Source organism: Neolamprologus brichardi, chromosome 18 (assembly GCF_056152115.1).
Source record: "Neolamprologus brichardi isolate AB-2024 chromosome 18, ASM5615211v1, whole genome shotgun sequence".
Taxonomy (NCBI): Eukaryota; Metazoa; Chordata; class Actinopteri; order Cichliformes; family Cichlidae; genus Neolamprologus; species Neolamprologus brichardi.
In genome coordinates this window covers 28,199,778-28,226,822 of record NC_142121.1, presented here as the reverse complement: position 1 = coordinate 28,226,822, position 27,045 = coordinate 28,199,778, and the positions used below count along the sequence as shown (strand labels likewise).

Below are 27,045 nucleotides of genomic sequence, written 5' to 3'. Positions count from 1 at the left end.
AAAGCAGCAACATTAAAAGAAGAACTTGTAGGAGGCCTTTGATCTCATTCACAAACTGGGTTTATTGAGATTCAACTAAAATCTTCATATTGATGTGCAGCAAGGCTCTCAAGTGACTGTCAAGCATAGCGTTTTTAGGCCTTTAATACACTAAACAATTAATTATCTGTAGCACAGGATTTGCAAAACAGAGTTTAAGCTATACATCGAATGTTAGTTTGAAACTGAGTTCAGTATCCTTGCATACAAGCAGAGGAAAATGACTTTTTCAATTATTTGCTCAACATAAATTTCACTGCATGAAATATGCGTCTTTTGGGAAAAATGTACTTCAGCTTATTATTTCAAATAATTGGGAGAAACATTTAAATTCCTTTGCCAATTTGTACAGAATCCAAAATGTTTTCCCTGAAGAGGGCTCTTCACATTTTTGCCACAATGACACCAGACACTTCAGTACTAAAAGAGGCAAGCTGAACCCGAGGTTCTAGTCATTGGCACCTGCTCAGGAAACCACAGCTTCTAAATTTTAGGAATTGATGACAATGTGGTAAAAATGTGGAGGTGTAGTCATGATTTAAAGCGGGATGGCGGGTTGATGGTCTGGCCTCTTCATTTAGTGAGTAATTAAATAAATGAGTGGATTCATGCAAAAATAACATCAAGTTTGTTTTTAATATGCTGCAGTTTGACGTCGTTTATTCCACTGAGAAAGGAAAATCATCCCTGCACAGTCTCCACATGTCCACGGGGCAACAGTGGAGATGAAAAATGGAGACAACATGGAGTTAGAAAAACTGTAGCTACTCTATGTCCCACTTCAGGCTGGTTCTAAAAGAGAGCCACTGCTCAGACTCCCGTGTTAAAATGTCCTTCTTTACAACATCAAAACACTAATTTTTACAGCCTGACACAAAATATTGTTTTGGCCTTAGTGTCCTCTTGAGTGGGGTGATTTGTTTTTAACCTATCCTCCTGGATATCTGAGTGTGGGGTGTCGTTGAATTGACTGACCGCAGTCTTCTAGACCTCATCCACTATACTGGAGCTCTTCACTGAGTGTGTCTGTGCTGTTATGGCCTTTTGGAACATATTTAATGGTTATGACTTACTGTGTGGTACAGAGCAACCAAGAAGGTTGTGCTTCAGTAGTCTGTTAGTCAGTACTAATTAGCCAATATTTGTCTCTGTGCACTTCACCCGTACAGTTTGCATTAGCATTCCACCTTCACAACTGGTTCCAAAAGAAACCTCAACATGGCAGCAGCCAAAATTCTGCATTTGAACCTTCAAGAGAGTCTAAAGTTCATTTGTAATGTCAATGATGCAGCTACAACCATCTTTTATGTAGTCAGAACTTCAAACAGCCACGTGTCAATCAAGTTGGGTGTTCTTCAGGATGTAGATTAAGCATAAAGTGAATAGCTTGTCTAACTGACCACTAAAATGAAAGGTGGTTTTTATTATTCTTTAAAAAGATTGCCCTAATAAATGACCGGAGATGTTTCCAAGGTTGCTCACGACCAATAGGACATGCTTTTAGAAAGACTTGAATAGCAGTTGTTAGCTGTAATGTATTTTAACTGATGAGGCTTTTTAGTGTGATTATAAAAATTCCACCTTTATACTGAATACGGTTGGTAAGCAGTCAAGAAAGCTCATATACAGTTTTCATGCATTACAATTATTATTGACATTTTTGTTTCTCGCTGCTGCTTTGCTACATCAAATTTTATGTGTCAAATCCCATTTTAACCCCTGGGTGTAGCTACTGACATTGTGTAGCGACTGTTTCATACAGAATCACATTTATTTATTCAAATACGATATAATACTGCAGTTCTGATATAATTATTTTACGTTTACCTTCCAACACATTTCAGAGAGGGAGTAATCGCCTTGAATCCTATCTACTCGCCTTCAAAACTAATGATCAAACACAATGATTGTCTGTAGAGATTCTACATCGGGGGAAAAAACCTGAAGGTTACAGGCTCGGTGAGCGGGTTCATGTGGATTGTGAAGTCCTCTACACAATGTAATTTCACTTGCTACTCTGCTGATTTGAAGAAAATGCTCTGAGCATGAGCAACAGGAGCAGCCTTGGAGCAACGCTCGGTGCCAAAACAGCATCACCAAGGCAACCTTGCAGAGCAAATTACACGAATTGTGTGCAAATGCCAAACGAACGATCAGGAGAGATGGACTGAAAGGGCAGTGATCAGGATGCATGAGTATATTTAACAGAGCTTTATCACATGTGGCTCCATAAATACTTGAGTAGTAATCATATCTGGATACAATCTTCCATAATAATGCATTTGACTTTTTTAAGCTTTAATTCTAAGAAAAAATAGTGCATTAACTGATCAAGAATTATAACCTGTATAAAAAGAAGTAATGAACTGGAGACCAGTAGGCTTAGGCTACCACGGAAAACAAGTAAAATGGATCAATTATTTCCTTACTGAAGGAAAAAAGCCTTAACTTCTTCAGCTAACATCATTCTGCTTTCACTCTCCACCTAAAGACCCATTAGCCCACTGCTATCGGTCAGTGAGACAGGACAGGAGGGGCTACACAGCTTGTGCAGCAGCTGAACGATTTGGCGAGTCAGCCACCTGGCAGAGAGGCCGTGTTGGGTGGGGCGGGGGGCTAAAGTACGTTGGCTGGAGGCTGGATATGAGCAATTAGGAACAGCCTGGATCTGGCAGAAGGGACGCTGTGGTGGGTGGAGGTGAGGGAGGCCAATGGGGAAAGGTCGGGATCAACTTGGAAATAAATGGACAAATGTGGAGGGGGGGCTAAAAGGGGGAAGTAGGACAAAGGCTGAGACAACGAGGTCAGAAATATAGAAGCAGATTCCCTTTGTTCGTTTTTTTTTGTGGAAACATGGTAAACGCATGAGTGTGTGGATGACACAGAATGAGTGGATATGCTCAGTATGATTTAAGCTTAAGAATCCCTTATTTCCTTATATTTTCTAGTGCATATACCAGTTTACCTTTTAAACCTCAGATACAACTGCACACACAGAGAAGGTATTTCAAGCAGATTTGTCTTACACCCCCTTTACTAAACATTCAGTGACAGAGTAGAAAGTATCAGCACCAGCTCTAATCATTCCTTTCTTATATAACAAAATGTTATTTTTTTTTATGCATAATTCATTCATCTTAGATTCTTCTACACATTTCATACATCATGAAATAGAAATATGGTCAATTATACAATGACTCCAAAAATTGTTCGAGATTTTATTCGTTTCATTTAAAAAACCCTGGATTTCGTTTATAGATGTACATTTTGTGCAAAATTATTCCTCAAAAACCCCCAAATGCAATTCTTACAGACAGACTGGAGCACATTGAGATTGTGAATACATTATTAAAGAAATTAAAGGAGCAGCATGTGAGTATTTCCATAATTTGAACTGGCTGTGAGTAGTTCACACATCACGTTAGGCTTAAAGAACCGACATAATCACTGAACCACGCAGTGTGCTCTGATATCAAAGCTGCAGCTGGATATGAAACTTAATGGACTTTCAACACCAAGCACGTCAAGGTATTTGACAAATCATCGGTCAGTTAGTTCAATTAAACAGGCAGATTTCAGTTTTTCCTACAAATTTGCGTTTAACATGAAGAAGACAGCCAAGGCTCTCACAGCTTGGCCTTCCCTGGTGCAATCTGCAGGTTCTGCAGCTTCATAGCCATGCCCATGTTCCCAGCGACCTTCAGCTTTCCCTTGAAGAACGCCTGATGGTAAAGTAGTTAAGCATGAGGAAATTTTAATTTTCTAATATCACTTAAAAAGAAGTGGTAGGTTTTTAATGACATTTTGTTTCAGTCTAACAAAATTTCAAATTGAAATCATTATCATCATCACTTAAAAAATACCAATGCATTTAAAACCTTAAATCTAAGGTTTCTGGCTACATAGAAGAGTTACTACCATTTTTAATATTCAGCATTATCATGATCTTTGTGGACCCTATGCCTGTTTTTACATGTGTCTCAATGCTCATTGGCCTGTGCGCTGTAGGGAGTAGTTCAACATATACAAAGGCACTGATGTCTAATTGATGGGTGGATATGGCTGCACTGGAACAAAAGCATAAAACTGACAGTCACTCTATCAATATTAAATGTGGGGCCAGCACTCTTTGCAAGCCTGGTAGTGCGCCTTTAAAACCATTTTAGGAATTCCCCTGAAAAAAAATTCAATACTGTAAACAAACAGCAATCAGACAGTGGTATTTGACCTACTACTAGCGCAGACAACTCTTAACGAAAACAAATTCTCTCTATGACACAACAGATGGGTTAGCTGCCCCAAAAACCTGCAGCAGAACGGAGCAGATTTTGTCTGCTGGATGATGGTAGTCTGTCGGGTAGACACCAACTGAATTCAAAGCGCCTTCCTGCCAAATCTGTTTGGGTCAACTAAACAAACGCACAGGGTGCATGTTCCTGTTTTGGTTCGCTTCCATTGGGGGCTGACGTAAAAGCTGTCCAACTCTGCTGTCACACTACAGTAAAAATAGGACGGCAACCTACTGGCGAAGAAAAAAAAAAAAAAAAAGAAGAAGAAGAAAAAAACCCTCCAAAACAACATATCTATACACAGTCTGAGTTTATGATGTAATATGGCCTGGCCTATATTTGTATAGCGCTTTTGTAGTCCCTAAGGACCCCTTTACACAACCTGTCAACCAAGCCAAACCAAATCATTGTAGCCACAGCCACAGCCACCCTGGGGCGCACTGACAGAGGCGAGGCTGCCGGACACTGGCGCCACCGGGCCCTCTGACCACCACCAATAGGCAACGGGTGAAGTGTCTTGCCCAAGGACACAACGACCGAGACTGTCGGAGCCGGGGCTCGAACCGGCAACCTTCCGATTACAAGGCGAACTCCCAACTCTTGAGCCGATATCATCTTCCAGGATAGAAGTTATGAAATCCAGGTGGTGATTTTATACCTGTTAACAATGTTCCCTCTAAGCTGCGCACGTGCGCAATTGCGAACTGCTAGCATGGTATCTGCGCACAGAAAATCTGCGTTGCGCACAAAAAAAAAAAAAAAAAAAAAAATCTAACTTGAATTGAAATTAAAATCATTACTTTAACAATTCTGTTTTGCAGTGTTAGTCAGTAAGTGACTGGCTGCTCCGTATGGGATTAGAAGGATGCCACCTTATCTCATAGTCCAGCCAATAATGCGATTCACATTCGTATATACACAGCTAATCAATGTCGACAGGCTATGACAGCGTCCTTATGTGCCGACACCAGTGTTTTAGCTAGTAAAGCGGCGTGGCTGACGTGGAGTGAAGCCACGTTAATGACAACGTGTACAACCATTGGAGATGTGAGCAGGACAGACGGAACAATTGACGGAAAAAGTGTGGACTTTATACCAGTTTTTAAATTGTGTTGATAGGCCACGTAAAACCGGAGTTATGATAAAAATATATGCAATGTTAGTTTGTTTGTTTTTTCCCTGAATACTATCGTTGTTTATATTTACTGCGGGAAGAAACGTTTTATAAGAAAAAAGGCTCGAAAACACTCTCCGTCTGTGAGCAAAAACAAAAACACCCCCACCCTTTCCTATTGGTCGAAAAAAGTACCATGTCGACCAATCAAAAAATGGTATGGCAAGTTGTTAAGAAAGGGGGGGAAGTTTTAGGAGTGACGGCGGTGTTTTGAGATGTGAGAGATTTGCGACGTTTAGCGCAAATCTTGTGTAGTTAGTGTGTAGTGTAGTCAATAGTTTCCTTGTGTGCATCAGAACAATGAGGCGACTGCTGAATGTTACAGGTGTTACAGGAGTGATACATCTCCTGTTGTCAGGCCTGCAGGTATCAGGCTGTTGTTCTCCTTTATCTCATAGTGGACAGAAATTATTTTTGGAGCGGCACAAATAATTTGTGTGACATCAGATTTGATGCAGAACAGCTGATTGTTCTGCAAATAGTTTGAAATGTTTATTTTAAAAAAAAAAAACGGCTAGGTAAACGGCTGCAAAAAAAAATTGTTGTTTGCAAAACTCAGTTACTTTTTTGAAGAAGTAACTACATAATTAATTGCCCAACATTGGTCATTATATACTGTATTTTGCAGACAGAGTTACAGGACTCTCTCCCAGACCACAGACTCATGATACCAGTCAGAGCTTTATAAAAAGCGTTAACATACTACACAGGTCAATGACTACATTTTTGTTTTACATTTTCATTGTAAGTGGGCTAAAGCAGTTCATTAAAAGTAGTGTAACATAAATGTAAATGCTGTAATTTGATTATTTTAATAAACCATGCAACTTGGATGGATTCGATGCTGGCGTGACCACAGTGCACACGTCTGATGTTGCTCACAGTTGTCCAGGGAGTGCTCAGGGAGTTTGTGTGTTCGCTCAGACACATGAAAAATTAGAGGGAACATTGCCTGTTAATCTCTAATCTGGAGTCTAATGTGCTCCACAGCTGTAACCATGGTGATGTGCCTCAGTAAGAAGTGAACCACCTTCAGGAAACCCATGAAGTTACCTGGATAAGACGAAATCCTCCTTAATAGTACCGGCCTCAGACCAAGTGAACCAAACTGCAGATGTAAAAGCATCTTCACAGCACTTAGGAAACTGAGATCTACATTTTCTGAAGAGGAGCTGGAGAGGTTAGATCTCCTCTTTCAACTTTTCTAATTCTCAGTTTTCATCACTCAGCAAATTTGCCTGGATTGCCTGCAGGCAGCTCAAAATGCTGCTGATTGTCCTTCCTGTTGGCCAGCCGTACAGCCTCATATCACTCCATTACTAATGTCCCTTCCCTGTCGCCGTGCAGCATTTAGGATCCTGTATGAAGTCCTCGGTCCTATCTACAAAGTACTGCATTACAGTGAGGCTCCCTCATATGCAGCTGAGCAATTTCACTGCTCTTCTCACTCATCCAGGTCAAGCAATCTAAAAATCTACAAGTTTGTTCTGCACACCTGCCTGCAGTCACACAGTCACTGAGCATCAGAGGGAGGGTCGCCTGCTCCCTTATGCATTTCAGCAACTTTTCATTCTTTTGTTCTGCCTTTGTGCGGTCTACATTTTGTCTTTTGATTCTTGTACTTCTCTTAAAAAGTTGGTTTGAAAACATTTTTGTGCCCATTAAATTCTTTCATATTTTTACAGCATAGATTATTTCATATCCAAGACAATTCCTGTCTTTGTAAAGTGCTGTATAAATGAATAAATAAATAAATACTGTTTAATTGCAGTTCACAATACATGAACTAACCCTAATGTAATATAAATAAATAAATGCTTTACTGTAAAAATGTTAGGAGCCCCACAGCATGAATTCACTTATAAGATATATAAGATATCCTTTCCCATACTTAGACAAATAAACTTTATTTATAGTCATTATTATGCACACACCGTTTGTGGGTTCAGCTTTCCTGTCATCAGATCCAGCAGATCCTCGTCACTCAAGGATAATGTGCAGTCTGCCTTTTGACCTAAAAAAAGACATTAAAAGATGCATTTATTATTTATCTGGCCAACAGCATTTCAGGTGACCCAAAACTAAAAATCTGCACACACAAAAACAACTAACGACATACTCTACACTGAAGGAAGCAGCACGGAGGAATGTTTGTCTCCGCAGTAGTTCTAGTACAGAAAGCACACTTGGCATTTCCATAACACTGCACTGATCAGCCACAACAATAAAACAGGCAGGAGGAGTGAATAATTATCTCATTACTGCGTCGCCAGTCGAGGGCTGATGTAAAGAATAAGATGTGACTGCTCCCTTACTGCCTTTGAACAACAAGAATATAAGCAGAAAGTCACAGCCGCAGTTGGCTGCACAGCCATAAATCCAAGGCCAGAAGTGACTACACTGGCCATGTGAGAGTCAGAGCTCAACCATCGAGCATGGAAGAGGTCCGATGAGTCATATTTCCGTTTACTAAGAAAGAGATGGCAGCACTAGAGGCGGCTTAATGCTCTGAGCAATTTTCTCCTGGGAAATCTTTGCTCATGCCTTTAATGCATACTCATCTGACCACATTTACCCCTTTATTCCCACTTATATTCCCTGATGGCAGTGGCATCTTTCAGCAGGATAATGCACCCTTCCACACTGGCTCCACACACAATACTGTTTAGCGATGGCTTGAGGTGAAGTTGTGTTTCAAGGCGTCTTAACTCAATAGAGCACAGGTGCCAAACATGAGGCTCTGAGGGCCAAAATTGTGCGGGCAAAGACTCCAATCCGGCCGACTGGACAGCTAGGATAGATATGAAAGCATGAATTTTTAACTTTAACAGTATTTTCATAAGTTTTCCATCCATGGTTATTCATACTACACCACAGTAACAGAAAACAACTAACAATTTCTATTTCTGCTTTTTATTTTTTTACTTTCTAGTGATTTAACAAAAACTTTGTTTTCTAATGACAGGACAGTCTGGGCAGTGAGCTACCAGAACTTCCTTTGCAGTTTTACACATTTGTTTCTTTCTATTTAAGCCCAAAGAGTCGTGGCAGCAGATTTCTTTCATTTAGTAGAGCCAAACCTCTTATGCAGAAAAACTGAGACGTACTGCTGAGGCTGCACTTCCTTTTCTATTACTAGTGTATCTCAGGGAATAAAATATGCAGGTAAACTTCTTTACGCTGACAAGGGCAGTTCCACTGGTCCGGCTCACTCAAGGTCAAAGTGGGCTGTAAGTGGTCCGCCATGTAAAATGAGTTTGACTTTCCTGCAATAGAGCGCCTGGAAGATGAGCTGGACAAACAAACCCAATCCACAGAGGCTTCACTTCACAGCTCACAGAAGCTTTTGACTCAAAGCAGATTCTTTGAGTCTGTTACCACAGGACACCCCCAGAGACACAATATTAGGCAGGAAGCTTTAATGACTTGGCTGACCGAGGCACCCATTCAGTGCAATTTGTTTCACAGCTCAGAAAGCATTATGACTCACTCTTTCTATATTGCATAACTTAATATACTACTTTCTACTGTTAACACACAATACATTCTGTTTCCATCATGCTTGAGCAAATAAAGATGGTGGACAGACGAAATATAAAAACTGAAATTTAGACCATGTTTAAATCAGTCCAATAAAGGGAGATGATAATGCAAATTAAACCCTGTTCAGTCTTCAAAGTAAGACTGACCACACTGCCTCAAAATCTCCTGTGTCAGCTTCTTTAAAGATGTTATTAGAGCTATCTGAGAGCTGCGGTATCCTAAAATCTAGTTCAACTTTCACTAAAAACAGCACAGCAGTGTGCTTGCAGAAGTTCAAATACTGGTCCTGCAAACCAGCAAGAAAACATTCAAGTGTACTGGGTTTAACAAGCCTGTTGGTTCAGCTTTTTATGTGCAAGAGAACTTCTTTAACTGTTGTTATGATGGCAGCGGTTTTCAAATTTTGCTCCTAACCTAACTTTTAAACTCGTGCAGTAATGTTGGACCATAACGGAGGGGGAAAAAATGCATATTGAAAACCTTTGAGTGGAACAGCTTGTACGTCTTAGATTTCCCTGAACATTTCTTTCTATTTTTGAAACATTCAGTCGTATGGACAGAGTGGTGATTCAGAAATAATGGCTTGGAAGTAGCAAGCATAACAGGGGAGACCATCAAATGATGAGATGCCCATTTACCAGGATGTGCCTATGAGTACGGATGCTACGTGTGTGTGTCTGTGCAGAAATCAGCTTGTAAAATAAAAAAAGTCAGAATGCAGCTCTTCCAGCAGTACCTATTTTGCACACATCAGGTCATTATTGGAATTAAGCCTGTTTGTTTCCATTTGGTTCATGTTTTGAAGTCCCCTGTAGCATCTGCATTTAAATCTAAATTTTAAGGCGGATAATGAAGCAGCTGAAACATTTTCACCGCTTCAGCTACTTAATTTATTTCACTGGAGAGTTTTGCGGTAGTTTTTCACAACTGCAGAAGTATCGAGTGAATTCAGCCTAAACTTTAAAACAAAAAAAATACCACCAAATCACAGCCTTTCCATTTTACCTCCAGCACTCCCCTGCAATCTTCCACAACGATATCTACTGAAGATTATTAGTTTTTTTGAAACCTTTATTTATTGTAGGGGACTGAACACATTTCTTTTTGAGCTTCGGACAAAAAGAGCAAAACACTTTCACTCCCACAATACAAGAGTTAAAAAGGCGACGCTCCGAGGTGTTTGCAGGCTCCTCAGGAAATAATAAAACCTTTTGAAACGCTCTCTGAAGTCTTCAGACAATGAGGGCTTTCCTGACAGAGGTGTGAAACAAAATGAAGCTCAGCCACAATCGCAGCAGTTCGGGTGATTTTTATCTGCAAGCTGCTTTGCACCCCAACTACACCCAAGTCCCTCTCCATGCTGCTGCTGCTGTTCTTAAACTTTACATGTACACAAGAAGAAGTACAGGGAGGTCCAAGAACAGAGCCATACCTCCCAAATGTAAAGCACTGCAGACAGGAATAATTCTGAATATGCATTTTAACTTGTCTTTAAGTTCGACAGAGATTTTGTCAGTATTAAAAGCGTATCTCTGACAAGACCAATAGTGAAAAGATGCATAATGCAAGGACAAGGATCATGATATAAACATAAACTCTTCCTCCCATTAAGATGATGTTTGACGATCTCCGCTCTACCCTTAATGATGAGTTTTAACACCTCACTATATATCAATAGGGATGTGGTGTGACGTCATTAGAAAAGTGTCTGGGTTTTTCCAAGGATAGCTGCATAGGCAGAGACCACCTTCACTAACTTCTGATGCAAACCCAGCAGGCCTGAAATATGACAGAAACCGCTCGGTTCAGAACAAAGTTTCAAGGGTTCTTCCTAGCAGACCTTATCCTTGGGAGCCTCTGGATGTCTGGAGTTTTGATCTCCTCCATACCTGCTTCATGCCCTGGAGGACGGGGCTGTGGCTCCCCACACCCTCTAGCAGATCATTACATGAAGGAACCTTTTAAAAACAAGCGCGTCCATGCTCACAGGTGTACACACGGGTGCTCACACACACACAAACTACACCCTTTTTGGCTCCTACCTCAAAGCACACTGTGCGCTGTCGATCTTACGTGCTGCACAATAATGTTTAATATTTAGTATTTACTGTTATATTCCCATAGATCATCGTGATGTTGTTTATTGTATTGCTCACGTTTTCTTCTGCTTGTTTTCTTTTTTCTTTCTCAACAGGTGATCCAGGTGATTGATAGATGTATTTTTTTGTCTGCTTATTTAGTTGGTTTTTGTTCTTTTGCCCTTTAGCCCCGTCCCTCTTCTCTGCTGTTTTTCCCCCCTCTTCCTTTCTCCCTTTTCTTTTCCCTCATTCAAGTCTGTCCCGTATCTAGCAAGTGAAAATAAAAAAAATAAATAAAATAAACAATAAAAGGTGAATCAAATAGACCATTACGGCAAGGCTGGGATGGTCAATTTGGTAAAGTAAATCCGTTGGGCATCTTTCCTCGCCTTTAGACAATAATTCTGATGGTAAAAGAACCAAACGGGACAGGCAAGCAAAAAAAAAGAAAGAAAAAAAAAGAAGCAGACCTTATCCTAAGGGTGTAAAGACTTACAAAATAATGATAATTAATCAGCTGCAAGCAAAATATCAAGAGTGTTACAGGACTTTAACAACAGCCTCACATACCTGGGTCGTTTGTGACAGAACCGTTACCATTTTTCACGTCAACAATCCAGGTCGCCTCTTTCCCACCTGGGCCGTCCTTCACTTTAAATGCAAACACTCCACCAATCTTCTTAACAAGTTGCGCTCCCTCCTGCAACAACAGGGTTTGAGTTCCTTTTAATAAATGATTGCATACAGTAAGTGTAGACAGGCAGCAACAGCCCACACAGTGCAAATTAAATTCTACAGCCATCTATTTGTTATACACACAGCTTGACATGAATAGTTTAGATCATGTTTCGTGGTTTCGCCTGAGAAAACCTCTCAAACTCCACGGTCCTGATGGTGACCAGAATAATACACCACCACATCTGATTGAAATGGCTGTGCAGCTGTAATTATTAAGCAGTTTCTGTCGCCTGTAAATCATCTGAATCTGTCAGGATTTAGATTATTAAACCTGTAAAAGTGTGACAAAGAATACCCTACAGTTTACAGAGAATGTCTGCCTTCTCATTCTCCTCATTATTTAACCATACGAGTCCTGGCAGCTAATACAACAGAAATTTATGGAGCAGCTAGCTGAAAAGTTTTGTTCCAGCTCATTAACTTTCTGTACTACATGGATTTCACCACAATAAAAATGATCTCTCCAGCACAGATCTGATGCTCTTGAAATTCATGTTGCGTTATGGCAAGCGTGTTAGCTTAGTTAACACTGAACCGTCAGCTTTCTCAAAAACAACCTAAAGTATTCTGGGAAGAAGTGAGAACATCAGTCTGTTCCTTGAACCCAATGCTTGTAGACATGGATGAAACTAAAGTTCGCCCCCAGAGTAACTGGTTCTCATATTCCACTCATGAGCACTTCTTTTTTTAAAATGTAACATCTGAGGGAGCGAGGGGTCACGGGCAGGACTGAGCAGAATGCTCATCTTTAAGAATAAACAACGCTCAGAGAAACTGAACGGAGCATTTTTAATCACATCAGTTAAACTTGCGGGATATTGATGAGGTCAGTTAAGTAGCACAGTTTTAGCTACTTTGGTTTTAATGAAATTAACAACTGTTGCACCAGAGGGGCAACAATGAGGTAAACCACTGACATTGGCAGAAGGTTTGCAGAGTCTCCCAGCACAGTCTCAAGCTCATGGAAGCAATTCAAGGGGACAGGGAGTTACTCTAGGAGAGCTGGACCAGTATCTGCTCCTTTGTGCTAGGAGGAACAGGATGAGCACTGCCAGAGACAAAATTGTCCTGTGCTTCTTCTTTTTTTTGAGTTGCTGTAATGAAATTTCAGTTAAAATAGACTAGCATGCTGCATTTTCTTCCCACCTTTGATTGTCAGGGTGTCTTTGAATTCAACCCTCTGTAGGTTGATCATTTTCAGTTCCATGTGGCATCCCTTTATTACCCAGTCCATATCAGTATACATATCCAGCATGATTTCCTTCCCTGTTGAGATCTGGTGTGTTTTCAAAGCGTTCCTTGATATTTTTTTTTTTTTTTTTGCAGTGAATATCCTCCACATTTAAGAAGATACTGCTGCCATACATCATTAATGTGGAGTGGCTCTCCTGAACCAAGACCCAAAGTGTCAGCCGACTCCATGAGCATGTTTTTAGTAAATACATCAACATGAAACAAGCAAAAATAGTTTCTTGGGCAGTGGAAAAAGTCCTTACTGCGATGCACATATATAGAAAATCACAGTTGGGTAGGCGTTCAAGCACCTTTCTCTGCATTGTAACTCAAGCAGGTAATAGCCTCGCTAATGCACACAATTACCGATACCACCTAATTTCTTCTGTTATGTCAAAGCACGATTAAAAGCCTTGAACACCGAGTACAAGTTCTTTCAAACCAACATCATCACACACAAACACAAACACACCGTCAGTGTTTGAGATTTTGTATCTTTTTAAACGCATTAATCGCAGCATATCCAGCACAGCATATATCACATGTGTCATACTGCTTTAAATTTGCTCTACAAATTCAGTTTACATTGCCGCAACACTGTATAAATAAACCTTTTTGCAACTATGAGGTCGTGCGTGTGAGTTTCATATCAACAAACTGTGATTTAATTTATAAGAAAAGCAAAATAGATCAATGTATGAAACACGTTTCTATTAGAGGATTGTGGTCATGTTTACATGTCACGCAACTATCAATAACGACAAAGAAGAAAGAAGAAAATCTAATACATGAATGGATTTAACTGGATGCACACTCATTAAGTCTATAAGAGCAGACACACAGTGGCTAATTAAAAATATCACAGTGACATGCTGTCACTAATAGGCAACCGCCTGCCGTGACACTACCTACCTGCTGTAGATGTTTTTCAATCTCTTTGAAGACAGGATAAGCTTTAAACCCTTCCAGACCGCTGCCTGAGCTGGTGAGAACTGCACCCACGCGGGACCTGAAGGAAGATGAAAAAAACTAAACTAAACTGATGTATGAGTTAAAGATCTCCTTTAGAACCTGCCTCGGCAAGTTATTCTTTAAGATAAGAAGTGAAAATTCTCCTTGCTGTATGAGAGGTATCCAAGTGAACTAATAACAAATCATTGGCAACTTCCTGCTCACCTCGCCTCCTCTGGGAAACCCATCTTGTAAAGTGCGACAACCGCTGCTCCTCCCAAGCCAATGTTGTGCTGCAAGGCCACTTTTGCCCCAGAGACCTGCCTTCGCCCGGCCATCCCTCGGAGCTGCCAGCATAGCTCTGCACACTGGGCCAGACCTGTGAAAAGGCGAGCACATGGTAAACATAGTAAACGTGTTTAACCAAGTTTACCTCCGAGATCACACAGACTTTTAATTTAAGAAAAATTATTATTTACCCATGTGACATGAAAGTGAAGGTTATTATTATTATTATTTTTTTATTTTATTTTATTTATTTATTTTTAAGATGATCTGTTTTAATTATGATAAAATGAATTTTCCTTTTTGTGGGCTTGCAAATTTTTTTATGCCCTTGTGCAACTTAATAATGAACATAAGGATACACTTAAGTATTCAAAAGTATTTACACACAGTAAAATCATCATTAATGTAAAGTATCATAGCTGGAAAGTTATTAAGAAACCTGCACACCCACAGAAAATGAATCCCAAAAGTAACCGTAACAACGTAGCATACAAAACTTAACAGGTTCAGGACAAAGAAGCTGTTTCGCTGGATTTTCAAAATATCTACAGGTTGCAGTAACAGGAATGGAAAAGCTGCAGTCAATATTTATTTTACAATTCTTACTGAGAGGGGTGACAAAATGACTCCTAATCTGTCAACTTGCTCCCTAATCTCACCAGTGGCAGCTCCAGCACCAACCAATGCTACAGCTAAGCATTTCATCCCATCTGCTTAACGAGCTTTCGCATTTCTCCATTATCCCAATGAGCTAAGGAACTTAAGGCTAAAAGACCATGGTGCATCTCTCACATTCTGCGGCACTCGCCTAATTCTTTTTCATGTGGACTTCTGTGACAGTGTGACTTTGCTTGAATGCCAGTTGGAAAAATTACCACATGGTTCAAATTGGCACTTCATCAGTGAAGAGCCTGAGGGCATCTTGTCAGATCCATAATTTTCATCCAATGTAAAAAAAACCTTCACGTTCAAGACTGTTTGTCCTCACGTCCCCTCAAATATGAACTCATCTGCAGTAAATTCTCTCCCAAAAGCTCTTTCATAGTACCAAATTGTCATCAAAAGCCATTTGATTTAATGAAGGATAAAAGGGTGTAGTCATTCACCAAATACTTCGACCTATGAAACAGTGGCATCTCAAGGTCACTGGATGAGATGTCTACACATTAAAAACTAAATAAATAAATAAAATATATCACATCCTGATGTATAGGTTGCTTCAGGCAATTGGCTGTTAGCATCTCTGTTTACAGTGTTACTGGGGGAAGAGGTCAGAGATTTGCAAGCAAGATTTAGAGCAACACCATGGATCAGACAAAGCTTAGCTGAGTGGGGCACTCGCACGCTGGGAGTGTGACCCAGGAGACACAGGGAGTACTGATGATATGGGCAGGGCGAAGAAATGGGAAAAAAATACAAGCAATACAATTAAGATGATAATTCCAAGATATTTCGTAAATACGGGTGAAGTGATTAATGGCGTTCGCACTGTTTGGCCTGGTTATCTGTCCTTAGCGAGTCCATTTTTGCATGTTTGAGTCCATTACAGACGCTGGGCGAGCCAGCTGCACTGTTTGCTCAGTCTTGTCCCCCAACGATTTAAAACGCAGAGAGATTACAGGGGAAGCGTGCCAAAGTCACAGCCGGCTGCTCTCGCACATGCAGGCTTATGATCACTTTTACCCAGTGTCAGTGTAGGTGGCCGTTAATGCAAGACACATGCCACCTGGTGGGCACGGTGGAAATCGCTTGTCAAAGTTTTCAAAGTGCATCCAGAGAAAACACTTTGATGATTTGTGAATACGAAACGCACGTGGCTACGGGACGTTTTTAGTTCAAACTTGTCGTAGCTGCTTTAGATCGGGGTGGGATCTTGTTCACACCATAAACCGTACCGAGACCACCTCCTCCAAAGGGTCTCGGTACGGTTGTTTTGGTCCACACCCGAGTGCAATTACTGTGTTAAACCTGTACACAAAAAATAAAAAATAAAAAAAAATAACACGAAAAAGTGGGAAAACAAACCCGAGTTTGATATAAACTGACTAAACACCAAAGATGCGAAAACGCCCATTAGATTCTTAAAGGACTGTTTATTTTTCCTTTTGTCTGCAAGTAATCTTACAGCAGGTCTTTGTTTTATAAGTAAGATCATCATAAAACAGAGAACATTTAAGCATTTGCTCATTTAAAGGTTTGTTTTTTTGTTATTTACTCTTAGTTTAACCGAGTTGAAGCAACGACACTAAAACTGCCTTACACACAATAAGAAAACACAAATTAATGAACTATAAAATCACGATTGCCCATGCCTTTACGATTCAGGATCAATTATTTAAGTGGGTAAGTCTACTAACTTAGCACAGTTGTCTTTTAAACCTGCTTTATGGAACTTGTTAAACACATTTTCAGGACACCAAACAAGTTATACAACAATAATTATCCCAAATGGTCAAAGTAGCTTTTTTATTTTATTTCATCACTTACAAATGATTTGCATCAAGAGTCTGAGTCTCTTCTTACCTGTGGCACCAAGAGGATGTCCTTTAGAGATGAGGCCACCACTGGGATTGATCACAAACTTGCCTCCATACGTGTTGTCCCCTCTGTCAATCAGTTCTCCAGCTTTACCTGTAGAAACGGTACATTTATCTTCTTAAAAAGTAATTTATCTGTAGGCGTACATCCATGTGAGGTAACATGACCTCACTGATACTGCACTACAAGATCATCTGGGCGGTTCAGTAAAGCTGAATTAGCCGTCATTAAATTTAGATATAAAAACTTTGGGAATTGTATCAAAATCATTTAAGTTCCTTTGCTGCCAGTATGGTCATTAAACAACACTGCCACCTGCTGCTCAGTCAACGCAACATACCTTAACATATCACCAGGGACAATTCAGGGGAAACACTGACATAAATTGTGATAGAGGCTCAACATATGGAGAATACGTCAAGGTTTAATGAGATGCAGTCTTACCCTCTGGACACAACCCCAAGGCCTCATACGTGATGAGCTCATTGGCTGAGAAGCAGTCGTGCAGCTCGACCACATCAACGTCACTTGGCTTCAGACCAGCGGCCTCGAAACACTTCTTAGCCGCCAGCTGGGACATGTCATAGCCCACCTGGAAAGGAAAAGTGTTTGTCACCATCAACCCAATTATTTGTTTGTTGTCACCAGTGTGCATGTCAATAACTTTCAATTTCAGATTTCTTGCCATTTTAATGCAGCTGTTCTCTTCAAATGTGGACGTCAGGTCGGTCGCCATCTCCTGGGCCACGATCTCCACCGCCTGGTTCTGCAGGTGGTATTTCCTGACAAAGGGCTCGCTGGCCAAAACTGCTGCTCCAGCACCATCTGATGTAGGGCTGAGAGAAAAAGAAGACAAGACAAGAAAAAAAAGAGGCATGGTTGTCAGAAAGTGAAATGATTATCAGTAACCGATGATAAGAATCTGTACTTTGATCAACACTTGTGTAAGTTTCTTACCAGCACTGCAGGAGCGTAAGAAAGTCAAACACCTTCCTGGATTTCATCACCTGCTCCAGACTGTACTCATCCTGGAACTGGGAGTACCTGCGTGTAAAAACACTCAAATATTTACACCCTCGTTTGAACAAAAAAAAGACCAATATGAACGCTGAATGCGGTCAGCTGTGTCTTACGGGTTATTGGTGGAATGTTTGTGGTTTTTCCAGGCAATCTTGGCAAAGTGTTCTGGCTTTGTGCCTAAAGGAGAATCAAAAATACTGCAAACACCGTAGAGAAAATGCCATAATGTAAAATGCTGACAACAATGAAGATTTTACAATAACATTCCTACTGTAGTCTGTAGGAATTGCTTTGTTTGGATGATATGTTTACCATATTTCTCCATATGCTCCCTGCCGGCATTTCCAAACATCTGTGGTGCTGCTGGCGCTGCTGCCATCCCATAGCGGTTGATCATCACCTCCATGTGCTTGTCCATGGGATTTGTCCTATCCATGTACTTTAGAAAAGAAAAAAGAAATGCAATAACAGACTAAAATTTCCTTCCACATATGGGATCTCTAGTTCCAGAAGGATATAATTATTTGACATTTTCTTGAAATTTTTAGTCTGTCTCTCCCGGTTTGACCCTGATATGGATTTGTAAAGACAGGAAGTGAAATGTAAATCTTTACCCATCGTGCAATGGTAAACAATCCTTTGCAAAATCTTTAGATCCGGGTCTGAATTGACTCCAAAAGTTAATCACAAAGTTGGGCAGAGCCCCACATCTGGTAATGAATTAACCAAACTACAAGTAAACCACGTAACATCCTCGTCCACAGTTATTAGAAGTCAGTAGAAAATGCTAATCTCCACTCTCCACTGTGATTGTACAAAGGAAAACGGTATGAGCAGAAAGAAGGATCGCAGTTGCTGAATTGCAGACTTTTATTGCCCGATGCTTTTTATCAGCCATTGGACTTTAACAATTAAAACACAAAACTTGACAGCCCCCAAAACTGTGGACAAAAAGTCCCCAGAGGCCAAGTCAATAGATGACAGTGACCGAGCTTTACACATGCAAAAACCCACATAATGCTTTCCTTTTAACAGCTTTCATTCTCAATAAGAGGTTTCTCTGTATTATGTGACCTCAGCTGATTTTTCTCCCCCCCCCCCCCCCCCCTCTCATCCATCAGGCAAAATTTCAGCCAAGTCAAACATGAAAGATTGCAAAATAGCTGTGAGGGCTGACTAGGGGGTAAAAAAATGTTAAAACATACAACGTGATCAATTCCTGGATAAATGTGCATACCTTTGCAGACAGAGAGCCCCTCTCCATCTTCTCAAACCCAAGAGCAAGCACACAATCAGAAAGACCTGCAAGAAAACATTAAAGGCAGTGAATAAAACTACTGATTATAGACTGCGCTGAAAAGAACATGCAGGTTTGAGTCGGCTGGTTTGATTTTTACGCTGGATTCTTTCCTGATGCAGCCCTGAAGGGCCTCGTCTCTCCTCCGGAGACTGTGGGTGGCTGTAGCTCAGGTGGCAGAGCAGGTCAGCCCCTAATCAGAAGGTCGGTGGTTCGATCGCAGGCTGCCTCCTGGCTGCATGGCAAATATCCTTGGGCAAGATACTAACCCCATATTTGCCTACTGGTGGTGGTCAGAGGGCCCGGTGGCGCCTGTGTCCGGCAGCCTCGCCTCTCTCAGTGCGCCCCAGGGCAGCTGTGGCTACAATGTAGCTTGCCATCGCCAGTGTGTGAATGTGTGTGTGAATGGGTGAATGACTGAATGTAGTGTAAAGTGCTTTGGGGTCCTTAAGGACTAGAAAAGCGCTATACAAATGCAGGCCATTTACCATTTAACTGGGGATCTTTCGCTTGTTATACACCATCGAGCCACAGTAACATTTCAATACTTTGAATAACTAGAATCCAAAGAAGCCACTGTTTATCACGTTTCACCTCAGCCTTCAAGTGATATAGAGCAAACTACCTGCCACTGTTAAAACCTCCTGGCTGACTCACCTCCCTGGACCAGCTGGCGTGCCATGAAGAGAGCAGTGGAACCTGTGGAGCAGTTGTTGTTGACGTTGATAATGGGGATGCCGGTCAGACCCAGGCTGTGGTAAATGGCCCTTTGTCCACATGTGGAGTCACCTGGAACAGAGAGGTAGGATGAGATGCTACTCTTCCCTTATTTCACTTTAACTGTGCTGAAAAATACATGAAAGAGGCTTAACAAGAAAAAACAATTTGGAGCATAAAACAGGAAAAATAAAAAATTCACATTTTCACATATACAGCAAAGTAGACAATGTGAATGCACATACTACATTGTTAAAAATATAAATATTTATTCGAGGTTTTACCATAGACGTATCCTACGCAAGCTTGTTCAATGGCAGAATATGGGATTCCTGCATCTGCTAGAGCCCTTTCACCTAAAATAGGATGTAGATACAGCAATAAAACTTATTACATGTTTTATAACAGCACAAAAACAATAAATATCAAGATCTGATATCTATGAATGACCAATAATCTGTAAAGATCAGCACCTGCTTCCTTGGCCATATCAGGATAGTCACCTTCCCGTGCTCCAGGCTTGTCAAACTGCAGCAAACACACACACAAAAACTCAGGTCAGTGCCACTAAAGTCTGATTCAAGATTTTATTTTCAAAACAACTTTTAAACATTTTATTAATTGTGGAGAAGTCTACAGTCACTCTGCTGATGCAACCTAAACATGCACCGGGCAGCAAGAACATTAAAACCACTGACAGGTGAATAATACTCATCATCCTGTTATAATCCAATGAATGTTGTGTTGGAAAACCTGAAGTCCTGAGACTCATGTAGATGTTGCTCTAAAACTTTTTGTACCACCCGACCAAACATTGCTGCAGAGCAAGCACACACCTCCTCCATAGCAATGGCGCTCCCCAACAGCAGCAGCTTCCCCCAGCAAGACAGTGTGCCCAGATGCACTGCAGAACGGCTCAAAATCAAGAACTTCTTAACTTCTAATCTGACTTTCTAATGATTTCTAATTTCTAATTAAATACATGGGTGTATAAACCAATATATTTGATTTATACATGCCTCCTGCTGCAGGTTTCACGATGTGAACAGACTTTAAAACACAAACAAGGACAAAGAGCAGATAAAAAGGCTGCAGTGGCATAATTGTAATTAATGTCATTAATGCGCAGAGGTATAAAATGATAGAAAATACTTTGTGTGCACTGTTCAGAGAGCAGACAGTGCAATACCTCAACATAAGCAAATATACCCTTCTCCACCAAAATCACTGTGAGGGACATATTTAACTTTTCAGGGACCTGAAAGCATGAGGCTCGTTCAGGTTTGGCGGTAGAAGCAGCTTTTGGAATTAAAGTGTCCACCTTTAGCAGCATGCCGGAGAGAAGACCTTTGGCACAGTTTGTAATGTTGTTGACCATGAACTGTGGACTCCACGTTTAGTCTCACCGAGTACTGAATACAAACCAGACCTACTGCCATCACACTCACGAAAGCTGGGTAGCTTTTAAAATGTAAACATGAACTACAGCAATTTGACTTTACTTCGGCTAACTTAGCTAGCTAGCCTTTCAAAGTGCACTGACAGCTATGACACAGGGTTTTTTTAGACCTTTGGACACAGCATGAGCACAAATAAGCCCGACAGTCCCCAACACCGCGGATTTTGATCCAACTGTCCCAATGAGAGCAGAAAAGTCTCAGCTTAAGGTTTTAGGTGGACCGCACTGAAAGAACCGAAATCTTGGTTTAGGTAATCATGCTAGCCTCTCCGCTACACAGCGCCGTTTCTCGCTGTTTTACAGAGCAGCAGTGTGATAAACTGCTAAAAATAAAGTAAGATTACCTTAGTCATGCCAACTCCTATGACAAATACTCTGTTCTTCTTTCCAGGTGCCATGGTGCTTCTCTGAGTCCACTCACACAAGTGACGTGAAAATCCGTGAACACGGCGTAGTAACTGGGACATAAACGATCTTCAGCGTGGTGGCTCCTGATGTGACCAATGAGAACCCGCGGTGAGAAACATAAACACGGCGAGAAGCGGGCCTGACAGCAGCGGGTACAGCAAAGATCGTCTATGCACAAGTAGGTGTGTCACTCTGTGGGAATACAATACCATTAGTAATAAGTTTATATAAAAGCGACTTTTCTATAAATATGCCTCCTCAAACATAACGTCCACCAGATTGATAGCACTGCATATATATAAAACTATCGTGAGTTTTTTTATGGTTAAATATTGGAAGCTTAAGAACTCACAAGCTTGTGTCCCCTGTGATCATTTGACCTTTATCGTTTGCGTTATGTGATAACTTTTTGTAAGGTGTTGTCGGACTAAATTGTTATGCTATGTTGCTATATCATTATGCCAAAAAGCCATTTCCGATATTTAAACCGTTGTAAATGACTTTTTGGCCTATAGTTCATCAAATATCCCTCTCATGTTTAATAACAAGTTATTTTGAGCTACATCCTGTCACAAGGTAGAAACTGTAGTTTTTCCACAAACTAATGCTTATATATCCTTTATTTCCGGTAAAATGTGTCACTGATATTAAATATGGTTTTTTTAAAAGCGATGTGCAGAAACAAATATTTCACAATTCTACAGTTATTTTAAGTGGTCAAAAAGTACCGAACTGATAATAATATAGAACACAGACCTGTTACATCAATGCAAAGTCATAAGGATGCTTGCAAAAAGGTCGTTTTTTACATCTTATATTTAACCCCTTTAGAAATCCTGTTGACTATAAACTATTTACAGACATAAGCAAAGACGTTAAACATAAAAATCACAAACATCAGTTTTTGACACAAAGCAGCCTTATAGTTAAGTTTTGTTTTACTTTTACATATCTAGATAAGTCACTTTAAGGTTAGCTTTTTATTATTTCAAAAGTACACGCATGTGCAGATATGAAGTAGCAACTGTTCACACTGAACCATGCGTCTACTGTGAGATAAATCCTGACAGGAGAAATTTGTTGGAAGTTTGCAGCACTCTGCAGGTACACAGTAAGACCTCTTCAGTGATTGATACTTTCCTTTGATAAATTCACCCACAATGGGTCCTTGTCTCAATCTGTATTGTCTAAGAAGTCCAATTTAACACAAGAAAAGGATTTGTATGTTTTCCCGGGAGGAGGCCCCGGGGCAGACCCAGGACCCATCTGGAGAGATTATATCTCTCGGCTGGCCTGGGAACGCCTTGGTGTTCCCCAGGACAAGCTGGATGAGGTGGCTGGGGAGAGGGAGGTCTGGGCTTCTCTGCTTGGGCTGCTGCCCCCGCAACCCAGCCCCGGATAAACGGAAGAAAATGGATGGATGGGATGGATGTTTGTCAAGTAGAGTTGCGTCTTAATTTAATTCCCAAGGTTTAACGTTACTTGTCCTTTTATTTAACTCTGAAGTGAGTCATACATAATTATCTGTTAATTACACAAAATGTGTGGAGGACATTTCAAAGTGTATTCTCCATTAGCATCTTTAGCATATAATGTGAAGTACCTCATACTACACATCGTCAGTCTTGTATTGCTGTTTGAGGAGCAAAAGCAAAGAAAAACCTCAATTCAAAATGTTCATCCTTCATTTTTATTGAGGGACTGAAAAAAAACAACCAAAAAAAACATCCTCTTAGCATGTTGATCAATCCAAGACATGTGTACAACAACCTGTTGCCTTAATCCGCACGCCTTAATGTTCGTCATCAACCAAAGCGCCGATCACATCTCCGTGTCGAGGCATTCCCCGTCGCCAGGAATTGGGGCAGAGGAAGTTTTCCTGCAGTGTTCCTCTAAGGCTCAATGCATGGTGATATCAGCACTTGATGAACTGGTGTGTGACCTCATATATCCCCACAGACTCACTAATTTTCTCGTCGTAGTCGGTCCAGTCCTGAAATGTTTTTGTTTTTAAAAACATGAGCGAGAGAAAGAACTGTAGGGATTATTTTCAGATAAAGTGCAGTGATTTTCACGAGTTCAGTGAAGATAAATGAAAGAGCGCACTACCACAGGAAATCAATCACATATCAGTGAATTGTATCCTGCTGTGCTAAACAAACAGCTGAAAGTCTGCTAAAGGTCAAGTTTACTTTCTCGCAGTGAGCGATTAGTTTCTCCTGTGCTTACTTTTTCTAGCAGGTTGATTTCAGGAAACGGCGTTCCAGACTCGGCTCCTTCTGCAGCGAAGCCAGCCTGGAGGAGGGGATTACAACAAGTCAAAGTCACGCCATTATCACAGTGTTACCGAGAACACACTACCAGATAGCATAGATCGCATCAGCTTCATTACATAACATAAAAGATAGAGAGAAAGAGGTTCTTGCAGGGTTGAACCCTGACACACTGTCACAGGAAAACAGCACTGGTGTGCTGGACATGTGCTCTACAAAGCAAGCCCAGATTTGGCCGATTACCCTCTCCAAATCTTTATGGCATCCTTTTAACTGAATCTCACCAAAATGGGTCAGAGTTATGGCATCCTTATTTAGAATAGACGGCTAACTTGGTAAATTGTAATAAATCATACCCTGTGAAGAAATAAGCCTCACAAATGTCTGACTGTCCTTGTTGTCCTTTGCTGGATAAACAATAAACCTCCCACATGAGATGGCCTGACAACCAATCATTTTTTTAAGCCTCTGTTCACAGCTAGCGCAGCAGCAGTAGTTACTTATTAACCCCAAAACTCTTATTTTAAAGTTTGGGCAAAAATATTGTAACCTCAATTTTTTTTTTTTACATTGTTGTAACAAACGGGCAAAGAGGTGATCCATCAAAAACCTTTTTTCATACAGGATAAAAATGAACTGACATCAACTAACATCTGAATAACAGTTCTGGTGGAGAGTGGCTCTGGCTTCATGGATGATGACACAATCTGGGTTTTATCTCCTCCAGTTCATTTGGACAGTTGTGGAAATAGGACAACAAAGATTCTCACTTGTGGCTGGAAATCAACGGGCTCCAGACCTCGACACTCGAACTGCACCATCGTCTTGAAGGTTTCGCTGTTCTCGGCCTTCAACCCAGCAGACACGACGCAACATTAGAGAAAGAGAAACTGAAAAACCTGAGAACTGACCGTGGATGTTTGCTTACATTGTAAGGTGTGATTGTGTCTCCCAGAATATCTGTAAGGAAAAAGTTGACATTTTGTAAGCTTTTAACTCTGCAAATTAAGACAAGATGAGCCGGACGTCATGTCACGACCTACCGATGGAATTTTCCCTGGAACAGAGTTTACACTTCTGCACCATGCTGGCGCTCCCTCGTCCTCCCTTGAGTGGCACACTCTCCTGTGAAGGCAAACACAAAGTACAGGTGGTATATTATATACGTGCAATTCTATAATAACAATAATAATAACAATAATAATAATAATAATAATAATGTTAAACTGAATAGAAAAATTGCCCTTTTTTCCTTACCACCAGAGTTACATACTGCCATTTATCTGGAATTTCTCCACAGTTTCCACACTTGAGCTAAATTTAAGGCAAAACAAACAACAAACACATAAATGATCTTTTAAAAAAAATGTTTACATGTTTCATTATTTAGTGAGTATGTGTCAGCATTACACATGGTTAAATTAACGAAATTATTAAAGATTAGCAGAGAGGAAAAATGCATGATATTTTATTATGGATGAAAACAGTTTAGCATGCTAGCTTCTCATACCTTCAGGAACCAGCGGAAGTCGTCCCCCAATGGTCTAACATTGGTGACGTTCTCCAGGGTGGCTTTAAACTGCAGTCCAAATTTCTGCCATGCACAGGACGGAATAGGTGGTTAAAACTAACATAATAACAGCAGAAATTACCCCAGAGACACGCAGCAGCAGTACGTACCACCATCTTGACGCTTCCCCGCTGACAACTTCCTGAGGCATTCAGGACACCTCGTAAATTCGAACTTCCAAACCACTGACAGCTATTTTAAATGTTGCATTTTTTTTAGTTCATCTCATAACAATCATAACGTAGAAATAAATATTCGTTATAGGAATGAATGCACCATGCTTGCAGGTGACTAATAAACTAAAAATAAGTAATATTTTATTACGTATCTGCTCATTTTGTTGCCTAAATGAGGCATTTCAGCTGTTTCAACTAAAATTTTTCATTAAGCTCAATTACAAAATCTTTCGGCTCTGATGGCCGTCAGAATTTCTTCAGAACTATATCAAAAACGGTATCAAAGTACATTTTAAATCACCAATGCTAAAGCAGGACGGACGTGCGCCATCTAGCGGATGTACCAAATACAATATGAACTCTGTTTCCCTGTGAAATGCATTTAAATTGTTAAAATAATCACAAAGCTACAAAAACCGCATCAGTTTATTAACCGTTCAAATATAAATCACCAAACAAATCATCAATTCATCATACAGTACAAATCTTATGGTACAAATTATTAAATTAAGCACAACATTAAAAAATGGATCCAGCTGTTTGTTTTTTGTTTCTTTATTGTAACCTTTTCATAGTGGAAACTGCAAGTGTGAATACTTACTAGACATTTTAACCTGAGGCATCTTCACAGAGGCATTGTGGTGGATCTTGGTGGTTAATGGCCACACACCTGGGATAAGTGATATTGCTGTACCTGGCATTTCAAATCCATTGGTATCAACCTGAGTATATACATGCCAGCTCGAACTCGACAACTCATTTGTCCATGTGAACGTGAGCAAATTGTAGAAGAGAGAGGAGTATAGAAAAGCAATTCACAGATTTGAACACTTTGCTCACAAATCAAAGTCTGCGCCATTTAAAACAAGGATCTGTATGAGCTTCAGTCATTACACATGTGAGCCATTTAGACAGGACAACTAACCCCATAATTAACAGTTGCACTAGACATAGTTATCAGAGCACTCAGTTGAACCCTCTGGCATTTGGCTTCATTGATCTGCTAGTCGTGTTATTCTGCACGTAGCAACTGGTACTGAAAAATAAAAAGAAATTGTGTTTCTTCTGTTACAGGCATACAAAAGGTGTGGACACTACAATACACTTAACACAAACGAGAAAAACCAGGAACTGAATGAAAATTGTTGGAGACACTCCCAAGATTGTCAGTGCAAATCCAGCTAGAGTGCACCTGATTCATCACTTGTCTAACTCGCGTTCCTTTCAGAACACTAAACATATCATCAGATTCCC

The 27,045-nt window shown here is 40.5% G+C and overlaps 2 protein-coding genes across 4 annotated transcripts in view; both read right to left on the bottom strand.

Moving 5' to 3' along the window:
* scp2a (sterol carrier protein 2a) overlaps positions 1-21,888 on the bottom strand; it is a 30,105-nt gene extending 8,217 nt beyond the window's left edge. The window contains exons 1-16 of one of the 2 annotated variants that reach the window (XM_006786904.2): positions 21,709-21,887; positions 20,379-20,433; positions 20,190-20,261; positions 19,846-19,977; positions 19,129-19,193; positions 18,204-18,330; positions 18,005-18,068; positions 17,829-17,915; positions 17,557-17,707; positions 17,316-17,463; positions 16,857-16,964; positions 14,271-14,424; positions 14,007-14,103; positions 11,694-11,823; positions 7,437-7,516; positions 3,244-3,761 (exon numbers count right to left, since the gene is read on the bottom strand). In XM_006786904.2, coding sequence (XP_006786967.1) covers positions 3,666-3,761; positions 7,437-7,516; positions 11,694-11,823; positions 14,007-14,103; positions 14,271-14,424; positions 16,857-16,964; positions 17,316-17,463; positions 17,557-17,707; positions 17,829-17,915; positions 18,005-18,068; positions 18,204-18,330; positions 19,129-19,193; positions 19,846-19,977; positions 20,190-20,261; positions 20,379-20,433; positions 21,709-21,831 — 1,689 coding nt within the window. In that variant the 5' untranslated portion in view covers positions 21,832-21,887 and the 3' untranslated portion in view covers positions 3,244-3,665. Of the gene's footprint in view, positions 1-3,243; positions 3,762-7,436; positions 7,517-11,693; positions 11,824-14,006; positions 14,104-14,270; positions 14,425-16,856; positions 16,965-17,315; positions 17,464-17,556; positions 17,708-17,828; positions 17,916-18,004; positions 18,069-18,203; positions 18,331-19,128; positions 19,194-19,845; positions 19,978-20,189; positions 20,262-20,378; positions 20,434-21,708 lie in introns of those variants that run through there. The other variant, XM_087832017.1, reaches the window with a different exon arrangement.
* Positions 21,889-23,114: 1,226 nt separating this feature from the next.
* czib (CXXC motif containing zinc binding protein) lies at positions 23,115-25,765 on the bottom strand. Of its 2 annotated transcripts, XR_436773.3 has the most exons (9): positions 25,726-25,765; positions 25,556-25,639; positions 25,303-25,359; positions 25,089-25,170; positions 24,974-25,005; positions 24,816-24,893; positions 24,002-24,067; positions 23,564-23,765; positions 23,115-23,473 (listed from the first exon to the last, which is right to left on the bottom strand). XR_436773.3 is itself a non-coding variant. In XM_006786902.3 (8 exons), the coding sequence occupies exons 1-8, from the start codon at positions 25,729-25,731 to the stop codon at positions 23,688-23,690; spliced, it is 483 nt and encodes a 160-aa protein (XP_006786965.1). In that variant the 5' UTR covers positions 25,732-25,765; the 3' UTR covers positions 23,480-23,687. The 2 variants fall into 2 exon arrangements, 1 of the variants encoding a protein (XP_006786965.1); XM_006786902.3 differs by lacking the exon at positions 23,115-23,473 and having other exon boundaries at positions 23,480-23,765.
* Between the last annotated feature and the right edge of the window lie 1,280 nt (positions 25,766-27,045).

Excerpts from the sequence above, each read along its gene's own strand:
- czib (XM_006786902.3), bottom strand. Across the intron at positions 25,360-25,555 it reads ACTTCCGCTGGTTCCTGAAG|CTCAAGTGTGGAAACTGTGG; the intron begins GTATGAGAAGCT and ends CCTTAAATTTAG. Across the intron at positions 24,894-24,973 it reads ACACAATCACACCTTACAAT|GCCGAGAACAGCGAAACCTT; the intron begins GTAAGCAAACAT and ends GCTGGGTTGAAG.